Here is a 12,092-nt window from a genome sequence, read left to right on the forward strand (position 1 = left end):
TAAACAAAAATATTTGAAATTTTGAATTTAAACCAATAAAAGATAAATAAATATAGAGGGAATATATCATCTGTCTGAGTCTATTTAAACATATGGTTCATTCTATTTTTCTCATTCAGTCTCATTTAACAAATTCCTTTTGCAAAGCTTTCCTCTCTCTCGCAAAGCTTTCCTCTCATGGCTGCTAAATTCTTGACTTACGGTGATGTCGTTATTCAAGGATCTGATTTGCATAGTTTAGAAGGCAGAAACTACTTGAACGACACTATCATAGATTTCTACTTTGCCTACCTCTCCGCAACGTACCAATCGAACGAAATTCTATCGATACCAACGAGTGTCTCTTTCTTGTTGGGCAACACTCTTGATTGGGATATTTTTATATCCACGATCGAATCCCTGAACCTCCCTGAAAAGAAGCTAATTTTTTTCGTCGTCAATGACAACTCCAACGTCTCCTCTTCCGGTGGATCTCATTGGAGCTTGCTGGTGTACTGCAAAAAACGGAATTTATTCATGCACTACGACAGTCTTTCCACGATGAACAGTGAATCTGCTTTCACCCTTTATGAATCTGTGAATGGCTACATCAATTATGAACCAGCAGAGTTTATGGAATGTCGTACACCTCGACAAAACAATGGATATGATTGTGGACTATATGTGATGGAAACTGCTCGAGTGATTTATGAGCATTATTGCAACGTTGATCAATTTCGAAGCAAGGATGAGATTTCTGGACCCATTAATGTGATGCGAAGTGTAAAGAGTAAGTACGTTGAATTCAACATGCGTTCTGAAATGCTGCAGCTTATTCACGGATTGAAACAAGAACAAATCAACTCTAGATAGATATGAAATGTTGCAACTTATTTTTTTTAATTATTTTTAATTTTATTCCTCCTCGATCTAAACTAGATAGGTTTTTTTAAAAAAAGAATAAAATTATTTTTAATTTTATTCATCATCGATCCAAACTGATGTACGTAAATGGATGAATAAAAGTATTTGTTACAATTTGATATTAGATTATTAGTGTACAAATCCATATTTTTGTTTAATTATTAAAATGGTCAGTCTTATTATTATTAATAACCGCTCAAACAACTAATAAATAAAAAAAAATAAAATAAAATAATTATCAAAAAATAAAATCTAAACCGTTTATCAAATCTAAATAGTTATCGAATAAATTAGATGGAGGTTAAATTAATTTTTTTAAAAAATACTTTTGAATTTTACATTATCTTAAAAAAATATATATCAAATTTTTAAAATTTTCATTATACTAAAAAAAATCAAAATTACATCAAAACTACATTTACGCAGTTAAATATAGTATTCTTAATAATAATAATGATAATAATAATAATAATAATAATAAAAACTTCCTATTTTTTATAAAAAAAAATTCAAACACTTTTAAATTTTTTAAAAAAATTCAAAAATACCTTAAACACTTACCTATATTTCAAAATAAACACGAACTTTTAAAAATTTGAAGATAATAATTTTTGTCATATTTTGATGGTAAAATTTTTTTGTCTAATAGATAAAAAAAATGAAAATAAAACGAAATTCGTAATTTAATGAACTTCCAAAAACATGTTTATTTAATGGTTCGTGTTTTAGAAGTTTCTTTGAAATATGCTTCTATTTGGATAAGAACATTAACCTAATGTTCATCTATGAACTCGACTTAAAATGCATATTTCATCATGCAGACAATCGACCATTATCGAAGACTATCTGTTTTACACTTCACAACGTTCTCCGAATATATAACGAAATGACCAAACGTAGAACTTAACAAGGGCCCAAACATCATTAGTATGTGATTCTACACAACGTTGCAGCTCCAAAGTACATGATCTAGACCTTCCTCCACAATCAAAACAGAGCAGGTTTGTTTGTTTGTTTGTTTGTTTGAGGCAATTAAGAATAGGCATGCAAATGATATGCCTCTCAAGGACTTGAACAATGTGAATCCAGTAGGACAACCAAACCAGGCATGTCTATCATTGGAGGCAAAATGAAACAGCTGCAGTTCACTTCCCGATCAAGCCAGGCGACATTATCCGCTTGCTTGACGAATGGGATATTTCCCTACAGCCGAACAACCCGATCCTAAGGGCAGGGGAGAAGGAAGGTAGAGAAGCCAGGAGAGTAGAGTTCAACAGTGTTTGTAAACACACCAACTATGAGCAAGATCCATTTGGTTTGGTTCTCGACATGACCGACTAGAAGAAGTATATGAAGGAATCCGTTCTACTTTTGGTTCTCAACATGACCGACTAGAAGAAGTGTATGAAGGAATCCGTTCTACTTTTGGTTCTCGACATGACCAACTAGAAGAAGTGTATGAAGGAATCCGTTCCATCTCCCTATTCTTGTATCTTGCCTAAAAACCATCAATATGGCTGGTGCTAGAAAACATTTCCTAAAGGCCATTTGGGTTAATGTGTTTTTTGGTAACAGTCCCAACGTGTCTATAGAGAGAGGTTTCTACACCCTTATAAGGAATGTTTCGTTCCCCTCGAGGTTTCCACACCCTTATAAGGAATGTTTCGTTCCTCTCTCCAACCGATGTGAGAGTTCACATTTTTGCAAGTGGCTGAATCAACCTATGGGTCTATTCCAAAAGCAAAATTTAACAAACAAGCATGCAAAACAGCAGAGGGACAAAACACAATATGGTTTCAATCAGATGTCAAATTAAAGAGATCCAGTCTTGTGGTTCAAAATAACCAAATAGATTCCAAACCAAAGCAAAGAAACCACAACAGTTTTCACTCTTAAATACCTCGCATATCAAAATTTGCAGATGATCAAACACCTTTAGAACTCTTGAGATGCAGATCCAATGTCGCCTTTACCCGACCCGGCTTTCTTAGGCAAGAGATTTTGATGGATATTCGGCAACACTCCACCATTTGCAATGGTCACATCACCCAAAAGCTTGCTTAGCTCTTCGTCGTTACGGACTGCGAGCTGTATGTGCCTCGGAACAATACGGTTCTTCTTGTTGTCCCTGGCAGCATTGCCTGCAAGCTCAAGCACCTGCAAATGAAGATTTTTAGCATATTCAGCTACTTTAAATGCAAAACCAATTCATCATCATTGTACAGAAACAATAGTGATGAACCCAAATGAAACATCGTTCATCCAAAGAACAAACTAACATAGTCTTGTGGCTTTGGCATCTTATTCACCAAGTAAAACTCAATAAGCTGCATTCAGTATCAATTTCTAGCCAATTGGATGACATGCAAGAGAAAAAGGGAGGCCACAATTCAAAGCTCGAGATTACTATGCAATGGTGAACCTAATTTCAAATAGTTTCTTCATCAATTTAAAGAAACAAATGGAAATTCATCATCTCCAAATCAATTCCAGAGCCAAAGCAGACGAAACCCAACAAAATCAGATATAAGAATTTCGATTCAAGTGATCAAAGCACTACACTACAGCACCTCACTTCATCACAATCAGACGAAAACAACTCCACAGATAAACAGATCGGAAACACAAGTAAAAGATCTGATGAGAAGAACAAGCACTAACCTCGGCAGCCAGATATTCAAGGACAGCGGAGAGGTAGACGGGAGCACCGGCGCCAACGCGCTCCGCATACTTACCGGCCTTAAGAAACCTCGCAATACGACCGACGGGAAACTGAAGACCAGCCTTCTGAGACCGCGAAACAGACTTCGTGGCCTTTGGTTTCCCTCTGCCGCCCTTGGTCGAAGCCGATGAACTCATAGTATAGTTTTTCCCGGCGGATGATCAAACCCTAGACAGTATGCAACTTGATAGAGATAGAATCGAAAAAAGAAAAATCGAGGGATTAAGGAAGAAGGATCCCTAAAATATATATGAGAGAGAAACGAAATCACATGAATCAGCAACTTCTATATCATTAATGAAAAAAAAATAAACATTTAAATTAGTGGCCAATTAAGTAAATTGAAGATTTCGCATCTTAAAGCGGTTATATCTCGTAATTTCTGATTGGCATGCAAGAAAATTTACGGATTCCAGGAAATTGAAAACTCGACTAGTTTCTTTCGATTCTAATTAGCGGTGAACTTCATCCGCATTTACACAATAAAAAAGTTGAACGACGACAATGACGAAACCTGATCTATGCGAAATTCGTTTCGCAAATTTACATACCGAAAGAAGTATGATCGATTGAAGCTAATAACAATCTAACATAATCTAAGTATTTAATTTTCATTTCATCATCAATGGTAGTGATTTCTACCGTAACCTAAAATTCTTGAGAGGCCGATCCGATTTCAGCCTTGTCTTTCGCATTCCCAGCCTTCTTCGGCAAAAGAGACTGATGAATCTTCGGCATTACTCCTCCACTAGCAATCGTAACCGATCCCAAAAGCTTGCTCAATTCCTCATCGTTCCTCACCGCAAGCTGAATATGCCTCGGAATGATTCTGTTCTTCTTGTTGTCCCTCGCAGCATTCCCCGCCAACTCCAAAACCTAAACGAAAAACAAAATTCCTGAAACAAAACACTAAAAATCTTAGAATTGAACTGTAAACGAAAGTAGCCTTACGAACCTCAGCGGCGAGGTATTCGAGGACGGCGGAGAGGTAAACCGGTGATCCAGAACCTACGCGCTGAGCATAACGGCCCTTCTTGAGGTACCTGGCAATACGACCCACGGGGAATTGAAGACCAGCCTTGTGAGACCTGGAGACTGACTTGGCGGCAGATTTCTTGCCTCTGCCGCCCTTAGTCGGAACATCGGTAGAACTCATTTTTACTTTCCGGCGGTGAGATGGATTCATACCATAGAAGAGGGCTGTTGGTTTGCTTTTATAGTGAAGAACGGAACGCTGTGATTGGTGGAACGTTGTTTCACGCCGATCGCCAATGTGGCGGGAATTAAATTTTTAAAAATTTGGCGCGACAGCCGAAGATTTAAAAACTAAATTAATTAGTTGTTTTTTTTTTTTTTCTTTTTTTTACATATCCTTAATAAATACAATACCTCAATTTAATTTTTTTTTATTTATTTTAATAAATCTTAAATTTAATCATTTTTAATTAAATTTTAAAAACAATTTTTTTTTTTTTTTTTAATTTTCAAATTTTAGATTTGGATTTGAAAATACGGTTAAAAAATAGTTAAATTTACTTTTTTTAAAAATATTAATACTAAAAATAATTTAATACAATGGCCCAAAATTAATTAATGATTATATTGGGCCCATTTACTATTTGCTTAATGGGCTCAAAATTTTATACAACGGCCCAAAGCTCGTCGAATTTTCCACCGGCCCAACACAGAGAAAAATCATTAAATTAAAAAAAATTCCCTTTTCCACGTCATTCTTTATTTTATTATTTGAGAAAAAAAAATAAAAATATTATTAATGGTTAATACGAGCATAACTCAGTAAATAACTCGATAATTATATTTACATTTTTTTAATTTTATTTAAAATTATATAATTATATTTATTTAATTTGGGTGGGGAAAAAGGTGATGATAAATCAAACACGTGATCCATTTGTTTATCTCTAAGAAGGAATATTCTTCTTACGTAAAATGACCCAATTGTCCCTATGCCTTTTCACATACATTGTACAATGTTTGTTGGCCCATTGCTCTTATGGGCCTCATATTAAATTAATTTCCAAAGATGCCCCTCATAATTTTTCATTTGTTTTTACATTTTCTTTTAATTTTATAATACCAAAGCCCTCACTAAGTAGGTGGAGGTTCATAGAACATGGATTTATAAATATTAAAAAAAAAGGTTACTTATTCTCGGCATGGTCGGTTACCATAAATTCACATCATTTATTAGGGATCGAAGAATTTGCGTTTCTTCACGAAACTCTCGAGACCGTTTTGGCAGCTGCAACAACATTCCTATTAAAACAAGCGTGGAGGTAACTCGTGAGATGACTTGCGTCGATAACACGGTATCCTACTAACGGTTTCCCTTGTATAAAGGATAAATCTAACCGTCGGGGTGGAAACCGTGAATTAAAAAATTACGACCCTTCATTGGTAAAAGAATAAAAATAATTAAAAAGAAAAAAAATAAATGGACCCATGTGGAGTCATTATTATCATAGGAGCAATAGGACATAATAAACTAATTAAAAAATGAGGGGGGCATTTTGGGGTTTTCACAATGTTTTTTTTTTTTTTTTAATGACTTTGGTACATACACGTAATGTTAGGGAATTGTTTAATATTGTTTTGTTGTCCATTAGCTTTACAACACGACATTATGTTATTACCCAATAACACAGCTATTATTATCATTATTATTATTATTATTATTATTATTATTTATAAATATTTATTTTATTTTTTAAGTCGGCTGCCATTTGCTTCCCTTCCTCTTGAACCCGATTTCTCTTCCAGGTCATAAGATTTTTAAACGGCTAAGCTGTGAAACCTATTTATTCTTCAACTGTACACTTGGTAAAAGTTAAGCGGTTTGATGACCAGCTCCTCTCATTTACAATTGAGCTGCTTCAGTTATGCTGACGTCTTTAATGTTAGTTTTTAGTTGAAGGTCGTTGACATGTTATTTGTGACTGTCGTATTGACATATTCGAGTCATCGGCTTTTTTAAATTGACATGTTGTTTATGACTGTAACGGATTATAATAAGACCAAATTGAAACTAGGGTTGACCAGAAAAGACAATCTGATCTGATAACTACGAGGGCGAAAATTATTCTAGGTTTGTTTTTTTCTCTCGATTTCATTCAAAACGTTAAATCCATATTATAGAAGTATCATTAACGTCAACAGAAACAAACATGTACGTCAAAATTCTCGATGAATCGCGGTTTGAAGTGGAAGTGGAAATGGGAGATTGAATGGATTGGAAGAAAAAATTTGGGGAGATTAATAATGACATGTACCAAACCGATAGAGCTGAAAGAGAATGGACCCCATAATAATGGGTTATGGCATGACAAACAAAATGCCAAACAAACATGGAATCAAACAACTAAACAAAAAAAAAAAAAAAAAAAAAAAAAAAAAATGTTTTTTTTTTTAAATTAAAAAAATTATTGTACCTCGAGTTTCATACCGTTTCATATATTTAAATTTCGTTCTTGGACTTTCAATAAATTTCAAATTTTGTTTTTCGATTTTTTTAAACCGAGTAATATAAATTAAAGAGAAGGAGAGTTGGCTCCGGCATAAAGATGACATGTACAAATCTAGAAATGGTATCAGAGCTAAACATGGGGCGATGTGCTAGCAAGGATGGTGGGCTTCAAACGAGTGTAGATTTGGAGGGTCCCCACATCGATTAAAGAATGGAACGAGTGCCAGTAAGAACTGGGTGAGAGTAGAACGTGGAAACCTCCCTCTAACCGACGAATATATTTCCAAAATTTGTAATAAACGATTAATTTTTATGTTTTAAATATAAATTATTTTTAAGTTTTATTTATTATTATTACTTTGACTTTAAGTAAAAAAGATTCGAACCTCATTTAAAAAATAATAAATATTAAAATGACGTTTTTAACGAACAAATAGATAAAGACGACGAAAAAGGATAAAAAGGGAAATTTGCAGAGCAATATATATATATATATATTTATTAATAATATTATTGTAATTTAAAATGGGAGTGAAGAAAAAATAATAAAAAAAAAAGGGTTAGAATTTGGTGGGATTGACCAAAACGGGAGAAGAAGCCAAGGGGGGTTCCTAGTTGTTGACCTAATTCACTAAATGCCAAATCCCCTTTGTGGGCTGCACCTTATTTTTATAAATAAATTTCCTTAATTTAATTTAATTTAATTTAATTTAATTTAATTAAATACTCCTTTTTTTTTTCGACAAATTAATTATAAAAAAATATTTTTAAGGATGCTTATTTCAATTTTTATTCAGAAAAAATTATCACAAACCTAATTAAATTAATATTAAACGGTAAAAATCATTAGGTAAATATAGTTATTATGTTTCTACTGTGACAATTTTATTTTTTTAAATAATATTTATTTTAACGCATTCTTGACGCCATTCAGTTTTATCTTTATTATGGACACGAGAATTGTCTCGTTTCACGGAACAGGAATGAGATAGCGAGACTCGTGTTTTTTGGTGAATCCGACAAAAAATTCACGTGAATTTTTACTCAAAATCGACTTTATTGTAACCGTATTTCACTTTTTACGGTAAAATTTGATTAATAAATAATCCATAATTGAAATTAACTTTAACTTTATTATAAATTAACGACTTTTACCCTAACAATTATCGGAATAAATTAAAAGACAATTTTATTTTTTAGACAATATTTATTTTAACAAATTTTTTATGCCATTCAGTTTTATCTTAATATGGACATGAGAATAGTCTCGTTTCACGGAATAGGAACGAGATAGCAAGAATCATGTTTTTTTGGTGAATCCGACGAAAATTCACGTGAATTTATACTCAAAATCGACTTTAATATATTGTAACAGTATTTCATTTTTGACAGTAAAATTCAATTAATAAATAATCATAAATTAAAATAAATTGACTATTTTTACTCTAATAATTATCAGAAGAAATTATGTAAATATAGTTATTATGTTTCTAATCACGATAATTTTATTTTTTACACAATATTTATTTTAACAGATTCGTTACGCTGTTCAATTTTATCTTATCATAAACACGAGAATAGTCTCGTTTCACAAAATAGGGACGAGATAGCGAGACTCGTAGTTTTATGCGAATCCGACAAAAAATTCACGTAAGCTTGTACTCAAAATCGACTTTATTGTAACGATATTTCATTTTTTTATCGTAAAATTCTATTAATAAATAATTAGAAATTCAAATTAACTTTTAACTTTATTATAAATTATACTATTTTTACCCTAATAATTATCAGAATAAATTATGTAAATATAATTATTTCTTACGACAATCTTATTTTTTAGATAATATTTATTTTTACAGATCCTTTACGCCATTTAGTTTTACTTTATTATGGACACGAGAATAGTCTCGTTTCACGAAATAGGAACGAGATAGCGAGAATCATATTTTTTAGTGAAACCGACAAAAAATTCACGTGAGCTTACACTCAAAATCGACTTTATTGTAACCGTATTTCGTATTTTAGGGTAAAATGCAATTAATAAATAATAAAAAATTGAAATTAACTTTTAAGTAAGTGAAAATATATAAAATGTTAAATTAATTACACCTAAGTGGGACCTACTAATTAAAACCTCAAAACAAAGCAAGATTATATTATAATTATTATAATTAAAATTTCAAATATATAATATTAAATATAGTCAAAGTCAAAAAATAAAATAAATTTAATTATTTAAAAAGAAAGTTGAAACCAACACGACAATGAGTTTGGTATAAATAATTGTGCGTTTTTATTCGCGTGTGTGCGCGGCACATGCTCCACCACACTCACTACACGACAAAACATGCATCCAATTGTTCAACCACTAACCCATTCCAACTCCCTTTTTCTTTTCCCACTATTTTTTAAAAAAATATTTAATTTAATTTATTGAATTTTCTTCCCCCTTCCATTCCATTCCTTGCCTTCCAAGCAATCTCTCATTATATTTTTTAATAAATAATTTAATATTATAAAAGCTCGTAAACGATCGAGTTTTTGAACAACCCTAAAAGACCCGTTTCTAGATAGGGGTATAATTGTCATTGTAATATTAATTTTCGTCTAAAATAAATATTAGTGTATTAATTCGATCGTAATTTGGTTAAGAGTTGATTAGCTCGGATACCTAATTATGGGAAGTGCATTCTTTTTTTATGCAACGAACATTTGATCACATGGGATAATGTTGTGTTTGAGATAATGTTTTATTTTTATTTATTTAATAAAGTAAAAGTAAAAGTTAAATGTATTGTACTTTATTTTAAAGTTTTGATTTTAGTTCGTGACGTATGAGTTTCATTATCGACCATATTCCAATTCAGCAAACACTGTTTTTTTAGAATAAGATATCGTGAAATATCGAAGTCGAGATTTTCATCTCTGTAATTTCTCGTAAAAAAGTAGCGTTGTCGTTGTTAGATGAACACGATTCTCCACAATGGTATGATATTGTCCACTTTGAGCATAAGCTCTCGTGGCTTTGCTTTGGACTTTCTCAAAAGGCCTAATACCAACGGAGATACCCATGACTATTCCCTAAATTAGCGGATGTCTGTAAATTAAAGCAATTAAATAATTATTATATAAAAAATTGAAGGTAATTAAATTATTATATATTAAAAAAAATTGAAGTACACAAATGAATGTCTGTAAGGATTGTACCATAGCATTTCCCTTCCCATCTCGTTTTGCATCGTGATCTTCACGGCCGAAAGCAAAAATTCCCCAAATCCGACGGTCCAGATCATTTCTCTGCGGGTCCCACGTTATTAAAATAAAATATAATGTTTTGTTTGTATTTAGATTCTGTAAAACGGACCAAAAAAGGACAATTTTTTAAAAGTATTTTAAATGTTTTTTCGAGGAAATAAACAAAAAACTTATCTAAAAATATAAAAATTAATTTAAAATATAATTTTGAACTATATAATTGTCCAAAATATTTTAATTCAAGATTGATTTTGGTAGGTAAATTATTATTATTATTTAAAAAAAAAATAATAAAAATTAAGTTTGACTAAAATAGAATAAAAATATATAAAAACAAAAACAATATTTTATATATATATATCTTATCAATCAGACGGCTGATAGAAGTGGACAAGTACACGTGGCAGGCGAAGAGAAGGTGATGGTCATTAAGGATGGGACCCACCAGGAGAAGAGTTGGATAATCGTAGCAAAACAAAACAACAACGAACAACTGGTTTTGTTTTTTTCTTCCTTTCTACAAAGAATAAAAACCGATGATTACTGGCGGGACCCACTGTGTAATGCCACGTGTCGATAGCCCATAAGATTTTTAAATATATATATATTTTTTTATTTTTACAAAAACCCAAAACGGGGCTCCAGACGAATACGACAAAATCCTAAGGCCACGTTGCGAGTTATTAACTTTCCAAAAAATTAAAATAATAATAAAATTTGTAGTAAAGCCTCCTATCAGACTCTGACAAAAAACATGCCGTCACGCGCTTTGTGAAGAGGACAAAACACGTGTCGCTCTCGTTGGTATTTTGGTAATTTTAGAAAAATGTTGAGGGTATTTCTGGAAATTAAATGTTGACGAGCTGGTGGGTTTGGCAAAAATGAGTCCAGACGGAACCCCTTGTCGCCACGTGCTTTGGCGTTGGCCGCACGCAGGAAACTCTGTCTCCACCTTTTCTTTTTATTATTAATAAAATTCAAAAAAAAAAAAAAACATATTAATTATCAAAAAATCAAATTACCTTAAAATAATCCTTCTGTAACATCCCAAACCCACCGTTTGCATATATTGTCTACTTTGACTTGTTACGTTCACGGTCAATTTTGCAGTTTTAAAACGCGTCTGTGAGATAGTCGTTCCCCTCTCCAATGTGAGAACTCACAATTAGGGGCCAGCATCCTCGTTAGCACACCACCCTGATGTCTACCTCTGATACCATTTAAATATTGTTCCCTTTGATCTGTTACATATCGTCATTAGTCTCTCAGCTTTAAAACGTGTCTATTAGGAAGAGGTTTCCACACCCTTATAATGAATGCTTCGTTCCCCTCTCAAACTGATGTGAGATCTCACACATTCATATAATCTAATATTACCCACATATTTTCTAGTATTCTTAAATAGTGCCAGTGTGATTTGTATAATTGTCCCAAGCCCTCGTTACAACTAGGACGTATTGAGGTAGTGATGATACATTTATTAACAATATAGGCTCGTTGGAATAGTGATGTCAACACGAGCATGACTCAATAATATTTAATATGTACACATTTTTTTTAAACTAAAGAATTAAATCCTCATACCACTCCCTACGCGACAAAATTGAAAATTTTAAAAGTTAAGAAATATACCATAGTAAAAAAAAAAAAAAATTTAATTTGAAAAAATTCCATAAATCTTCCATATCAATTAAATTAATGATTCAATCAAGATCAACAATAAATAGA

At 32.2% G+C, this 12,092-nt stretch overlaps 2 protein-coding genes and 1 pseudogene across 2 annotated transcripts; 1 reads left to right on the top strand and 2 right to left on the bottom strand.

The window, feature by feature from the left end:
• The first annotated feature begins 177 nt into the window (after nucleotides 1-177).
• LOC111807768 (NEDD8-specific protease 1 pseudogene) lies at nucleotides 178-852 on the top strand (annotated as a pseudogene).
• A 1,828-nt stretch (nucleotides 853-2,680) lies between these two features.
• LOC111807135 (histone H2AX) lies at nucleotides 2,681-3,908 on the bottom strand. Its single transcript, XM_023692718.2, has 2 exons — nucleotides 3,565-3,908; nucleotides 2,681-3,060 (listed from the first exon to the last, which is right to left on the bottom strand). The coding sequence occupies exons 1-2, from the start codon at nucleotides 3,760-3,762 to the stop codon at nucleotides 2,839-2,841; spliced, it is 420 nt and encodes a 139-aa protein (XP_023548486.1). The 5' UTR covers nucleotides 3,763-3,908; the 3' UTR covers nucleotides 2,681-2,838.
• A 137-nt stretch (nucleotides 3,909-4,045) lies between these two features.
• LOC111807133 (histone H2AX-like) lies at nucleotides 4,046-4,819 on the bottom strand. Its single transcript, XM_023692716.2, has 2 exons — nucleotides 4,581-4,819; nucleotides 4,046-4,501 (listed from the first exon to the last, which is right to left on the bottom strand). Exons 1-2 carry the CDS (start codon nucleotides 4,809-4,811, stop codon nucleotides 4,274-4,276), a joined length of 459 nt encoding a protein of 152 aa, XP_023548484.2. The 5' UTR covers nucleotides 4,812-4,819; the 3' UTR covers nucleotides 4,046-4,273.
• Nucleotides 4,820-12,092: the final 7,273 nt, after the last annotated feature.

This window comes from Cucurbita pepo, chromosome 12 (assembly GCF_057944985.1).
Source record: "Cucurbita pepo subsp. pepo isolate OVF chromosome 12, ASM5794498v1, whole genome shotgun sequence".
NCBI lineage: Eukaryota > Viridiplantae > Streptophyta > Magnoliopsida > Cucurbitales > Cucurbitaceae > Cucurbita > Cucurbita pepo.

Excerpts from the sequence above, each read along its gene's own strand:
- LOC111807133 (XM_023692716.2), bottom strand. The coding sequence starts at position 4,811 with ATGAATCCATCTCACCGCCGGAAAGTAAAAATGAGTTCTACCGATGTT. Across the intron at positions 4,502-4,580 it reads TCGAATACCTCGCCGCTGAG|GTTTTGGAGTTGGCGGGGAA; the intron begins GTTCGTAAGGCT and ends TTTTTCGTTTAG.
- LOC111807135 (XM_023692718.2), bottom strand. The coding sequence starts at position 3,762 with ATGAGTTCATCGGCTTCGACCAAGGGCGGCAGAGGGAAACCAAAGGCC. Across the intron at positions 3,061-3,564 it reads TTGAATATCTGGCTGCCGAG|GTGCTTGAGCTTGCAGGCAA; the intron begins GTTAGTGCTTGT and ends CTTCATTTGCAG.